Here is a 6,000-nt window from a genome sequence, read left to right on the forward strand (position 1 = left end):
ATCTCCTCATATTAGAAGACACCGGAGAGAAGAGCCATGTGGACGAAACACCGAAGACCCAGAGAAGAAAAGGTCGGTTAATACACTATAATCGGGGTATAGAAACCATATGGACTGGACTTGCGTGTCCGAAAATAATTTTTTTCCCTTGGTTGAAAATTACGAGATAATGACTGAGATTATTATGATCGGACAATTGAGATAACTATTGATCTGATGATTGAGATAGTCTCAGGTTAAGATAGCCGTTGATTATTATGATCCGACGGTTGAGATAGTATTTTTTGTTTTAAATATAAAGTTTAATAAAAAATATTTATCATGTAAATAAAAGTGATGTCTTGGCTTGTGGAAAAGATGGGTACTTTTGACCGTGGAAAGAAATCTTTCTGGTCAGGCTAATTAACACTAAAAGAGGAAAGCAAATCCCTGTTGTTTTCTAGGTAGTAGTAAATCAGTGTTTGTTAGTGTATTTAAGGGAAAGTCTCTTTCCACCGTTTGTTGCCGTGTTGGGAGAGCCTATAGCTGCGTGGTTATTAGGAATATTAGTACAGTATTTAGATTTGTTATAAAAATCAGGTAAAGTTTACCAACTCATTCGATGAATCAGCTGACCCATCTTGGTCAATTGGGTCATCTTCCTTTCCTGACCATAGAACAACACTAAGCAAGGAAGGTGTCTCTCTCTTGTAAACTTTCTAATTGTTGCATCATAGGGTGAACTATGAATACTTGGTTCGGTTCACCTCATTGGGTTGAGGGTGAGATCGAGTCTTTGTTGTCTAGTATTTTGAAAGGGGAAAACGTGTTATCCTTGTATAAAAGTAACATCGTCTAAATGAAAGAGAAATGTAGTGGATACACGTGGAAAAAGAAAATGAAAATTAGTAATACTTTTGATCTATCTTTAAGTAAAAATAACCACATAACTCGAGAGAAGTTATCAACAAATGTAATAAAATACTTTGAATAAGAAACATTAGAGATGTTCAAGGGTCCCCACATATCAACATGGACTAAAGAAAAATGGGCAACACCTTTGGTTTCACCTTGAGGGGAGTAAGTACTTTGCTGGTGTTTACTCAGTTGACAATTTTCATAGTTCAAATGAGAAATAGACTGTAATGATGGAATTATATGTTTAAGGGAATGCAGTGATGGGTGGCCTAGTCTGTTGTGTCATTGAAGGGCCTAGTGTTGTGAGCTGGTTGCACTTAAGATTGCTGACTGGCTGAGATAGTATAGACTAGGGGTTGCATCAAGCCGAGGGACGCTCGAACCTACATATGTTCGACCTTAGCTTGATCTGAATACTTCAAACTCGTGCTTGACCCCAAAAATTTTAACCAAGTTTGAGCCCGAGCTCGAGCTGGGTTCGAGCTCCAACTTACATTTAAAACTACAAAACTAAAAAAATTACAAAAATAAATAAAGAGAATATTGTGATGACCTTGGTACCATTGAAATGTAAGGTATTAGAGAAGAGCCCAAGGCTTTGCAATGGTGTGTACTAATGTATAATAACCAGTTTAATAGACCTAAAAGAAAAGGCAAATACCTCCATCAATAGTATTTATTCGATTGACAAATAACAACATTAGCTGTTGAGGGACCCAAAAGGGCTGAACGATTGATCGTCTTTGAGGTTTGAGGTAAATAAGAGCAACTATCTGTCAGAGTGGTTTCGTCCACTCTTGTAGGCAGTACCTTTCTACACCTAACAGATCGGTCTTTTGGGTGTATTGGCTAGCAGCTGACATAGTATCAGTGCTGGGCACGCCAGGTCCGCTGTTCGAATCCCGTGAGAGACGACTTCAGAATAGGCAGGGTGGGTGTCAGAGCTAGGTGGTTCCAGTCCACCTGGGTTAGGTTCCGTCCGCCCCTGGTCTACTGATGGGTTAGGTACTTGGCTTTCCGTACCTTAAACGGTTAATCATTTCGGGTTGTATTGGCTAGGTATCTGACTAAGAACTCTGAAGTTAAGTTGAGCGAGAGTAATTTTAGGATGGGTGACCTCCTGGGAAGTTGCTAGGCGTTTGACACTATCAACCAACTAAAGAGAGAATCGATGATAGCAATTAGAGTCAAGGGTATTTTTGTAAAAAAATATTATACTAATGAGTCGGCTCACGAGCTAACAAGGTGAACTTGGAAAATCTCAAGCTTGACTTGTTATACTTAACGAGTCTTATTTCAAGTTTGAGCTCAAATCGAGCTCAAGTAAAAACTGAACTAAGCCAAGCTCGAACGGTTTGTGAGTCAGTTTGTCTTTGTGCCACCCCTAGTATAAACCCCCTTGTTCATTGCCTCCACCAATCACCTGTTTCATCTACAGGTCCTGAAAGATACAAGAGGTACGAGAAAATTGAACAATTAAATCTTTTTGTTAATTGAGTGACTGATAAAAGATGTAAAGAAAATCTAGGAACAAAAAACACATCTTGTAAGTGCAATGTAGGTGTAGCATATGTCGACCCATCACTTGGACCTTGGTTTGGGATCCATCTGCTATGAAAATGAATTTACCGATCAGACAAGGGTGACATAGAACTCAGAAGATTACCATTACCTGTCAAGTTGTCGGAGGTCCCAAAGTCAATAATCCAAGATGGAGAGGGTGAAGTAGCTGAGATCATACCTAAGATAGTTGTAGCTACAGTAGTAAGAGAGGTCTTGTTCAAGGGAGATATCATTATATTCTTCATTCATTGAAGTAAATCATAATCTTCTTCGGAAAAAAAAAATTAGCCTCTGGATGTGTCAAGTTTGTTCTCTACCTTGTCTCCACTACTGGTAGAAGCTTGGTTGGTTGTAACCTATTCTAGTTTCACATGGATTTTCCAACAAGTTTCTACTATGTGACCTATTTTTCCATAGTGAGAACAAGTTAGATTTTCAAATTGAGAAGAGCTTTGCCATTCCTACCACCTCTTTCACCACCACCTCTAGTATTTCTTCCTTGACCACTATCACTGGAACTACCACATCTATTATTGGAGTACATGGCTAAGGAGACATCAACTTGGGAGGTGGTCCATGGATTCGGGATACGTATAAGTGTAACACTTATATCATCAAAGGAGGGAAGAGTTGCTAAGGTGAGGATTTGAGTCTTGGCTATCAAGATACGGTTTGATAATGGCGAGACAGATGGTTGTTGTTAATGCTTCACTTTGTTTCTCTTTAACAGAAATATCTGTGGAATAGGGTTGAGCAAGTTTCGACTCTTGAATGACACCTCTAAACCTTGCAAGATAGATGCACATTATCTCCTTGCTTGGTATTATACATATTTTGGAAAATAATGTATAATTTTTGCAAGTTGTTGGCACTAGAGTATAACTTTGCACAAGTATCCCACACTTGTTTAGTAGTCTCAAAACGCATCACATCATTTGCAACATTCTCTTCAATGCTATTAATCAACCAGCTAAGGACAAGTGTATCCACCTTAAGCCACTTGGTATATACACTATCTTCCTCATCTAGAAGAGGGGGTGGCTTATTCTAGTGACTCAACAAGTCACAAGTGATGAAAATTCTTTTACGGATTGTGACCAACTCAAATAATTTGATAACCCCTTAAGAGGAATTGTGGTAATTTTGAGTAGGTCACTTTTCCCAGCCATATTAATTCCAATATCTTCAACCATAAAATTTTAACCACTAAACAAATAATCCCTCTCAAAGAATTTGTGACCTAAAGTTGAAACTTCAAGAATCAATTACACTTGCTGAAATTTCGACACCCCTTTTTTCCTTTAATCGTTGGACAACAATCTCATAACCATATGTCCTTTTGGTTCTAAAGCCAAAGATGAAGTAAAAACAAGAGAAAATCAACCTAGATTCATGTATAGGATGCTATAATCGAGAATTAAGCTAAGAGACCAACAAGTGAATCAAGGAGAGCACATACCTAGTATTGTTTTTCTTAAATCCAAATCTCAAGTCATGCATGCATTCAAACAAGAATAAACCTTCCATATGCTAGCACATGCAATCTAGAAGGATTCTCATATCATTCTAAATCAAGAAAGAATCTCCAAATCCAAAAGAAGTTAATTTCAAAGATGAAATTTATCCTCTTTAACTGCATTCCCCATATGTAAAGAAATCTCAGCCTTTGGACTTCTTTGGTTCTTGAGTATTTAAATAAATAAATATCATAATATATTCCCAATTAAAAGGACCTACACGTTTATGAATTCAGCAACCTTCTTGCCAAAAAAAACCTCTTTGCCTTGTATCAACCAAGAATTCAATGGTGGAGAAAAACACGCAATAAACAGCCAAATATAGTAGTCTTTTAGGGGTTATTCAATGAATTTTTACTATGGTACTAAGCATACTACACTGATTTCAGTAAAGAATCAACTATGCTTGATTCCAATAATTTTCCAAATATCAAAAAACAGCATTAAGGTATAGAAAACTGTTCAATTGAAACTTGTATGAATGAGAGAAACCGAATAAAAAAACCCTTAAATTGATTCATACAAAGTAGCATCACTTAATCTTCATGAAAATAAGAGGAGAATACTCATTCTCCAACTTTCTTCATGAGGTTAATCATCAATCATCTCAGCAAAAGAGGGAAGAACACTGATCCCCTACGGCAAGACTCTCTTCTCAAGCTCCTAACGTGGCAACCTACATGGGCGATAATGTGTTACTTGATGTGTCGTTCGACTCACCAAGTATTGATGTGGCATGATGACGTTGTGACACGTAATCGATCAAAGCCTACGTATCACCTTTAACTATACAAATGTGTAAGACAGGTCAAAGTTGGGTATTTTTCTAAATAAGTTCAAATGATCGTTATTTATCTAATTATATTTAAAATTTGGGTAAAAACCTAAATTTCCCTTATAACTATGATGTCGACACTAGTGCACGCGGGACTCTCAGGTGGTTTGTTCCAGCTCCGTGCAACTGGGTTGTGCTCGTGTTCAGTGCAACAATGGAATCGTCTTCATCACCTGCAACTGCTACCCTGAAGGCATCCGTCATGGCCAAAGCCCATACTAAAGAACCACAATTTCCAGTAGTCTTTTTTGTTATCTTTTAAGTAAAGGATGATGAATATGGTTGCCGCATTTACAGCTTCAACAAAAAGACTATCTGTTCGTTCCGTCGTCAAGAAAGAAATAGTTCAGAAGCCAAAAAGAACAGTAAAAAAAGACCTCGCTCAAATCGTGGCGAATCAATTATGAAATCAGTTGAACACCATCTTAATAAGATGATTCCAGCGAAAGAAACACATCAAAGCAAATCGTGACAAATAACTTGATGTGTCAACTCTTCTCAAGAAGAAATCTTAGGCTCGTAGTTACAGATCATGAAAGTGTTGCCATCTCCACAGGTGACTCGAGCACAGCCAACACGCTTGGTTTCGCTCGATGCGAGTTGCTTATAGTTGGTGCAAAGCTTTCCGTCGGCGCATTTGTTGGTTTCAGAAACGAGGTGGTTCTTCTCCTTGAGCCACCATCTTATCGCTGCATTTGGACTAGTGAATCCGTCACCGTAGCCCCAGTAAATGTTCTCTCCGTAAGGGCCATTGGAGTGCAGCTGCTGGCAATCCGAAGCTCTCTTGTTGGCATAATCCCTCGCGTAGGCCGCTAGCTTGTCGTCCCATTCAAGGGGTGCGACGCCAGCTTCCTCTCTGAATTTGTTGTGAAGATCCAGAAACTCATCCTTCAGATCTGCTGCAACAAAAATGGGGACAATAGCTAAGCCGAAAAGGCAGACGATGGCTGTGGCGTTTTTCATTTTTCTATCTTGATGCTCTATATTCCCATCAATCTGTGGAGTTATATATTCGTAAAATTAGCCAAAGATAGCTAATCTGTTGGTTTTAACTAACAGAGGAAGTAGCGATGAGATTTAACAGTTGAAAGTTTCTCTTCCAAAAATTTCTATTAAGCAGTTAGAACATAGGAAGTTGGAATTACAAAATTTACCCTCATTGACCTTCTATCTTGTAAAAAAATGGGG

At 38.3% G+C, this 6,000-nt stretch overlaps 1 protein-coding gene across 1 annotated transcript; it reads right to left on the reverse strand.

Annotated features, from left to right (window-relative positions):
- Nucleotides 1-5,310: 5,310 nt before the first annotated feature.
- LOC137962211 (pathogenesis-related protein 1C-like) lies at nucleotides 5,311-5,775 on the reverse strand. The gene has a single exon (XM_068808949.1). The coding sequence runs from the start codon at nucleotides 5,773-5,775 to the stop codon at nucleotides 5,311-5,313; it is 465 nt and encodes a 154-aa protein (XP_068665050.1).
- Between the last annotated feature and the right edge of the window lie 225 nt (nucleotides 5,776-6,000).

Source organism: Aristolochia californica, unplaced genomic scaffold (assembly GCF_029961685.1).
Source record: "Aristolochia californica isolate CCGP_79_NKW_82.1479 unplaced genomic scaffold, dmAriCali1.0.hap1 SCAF_4, whole genome shotgun sequence".
Taxonomy (NCBI): Eukaryota; Viridiplantae; Streptophyta; class Magnoliopsida; order Piperales; family Aristolochiaceae; genus Aristolochia; species Aristolochia californica.

Coding starts and splice junctions, on each gene's coding strand:
- LOC137962211 (XM_068808949.1), bottom strand. CDS start 5,775: ATGAAAAACGCCACAGCCATCGTCTGCCTTTTCGGCTTAGCTATTGTC.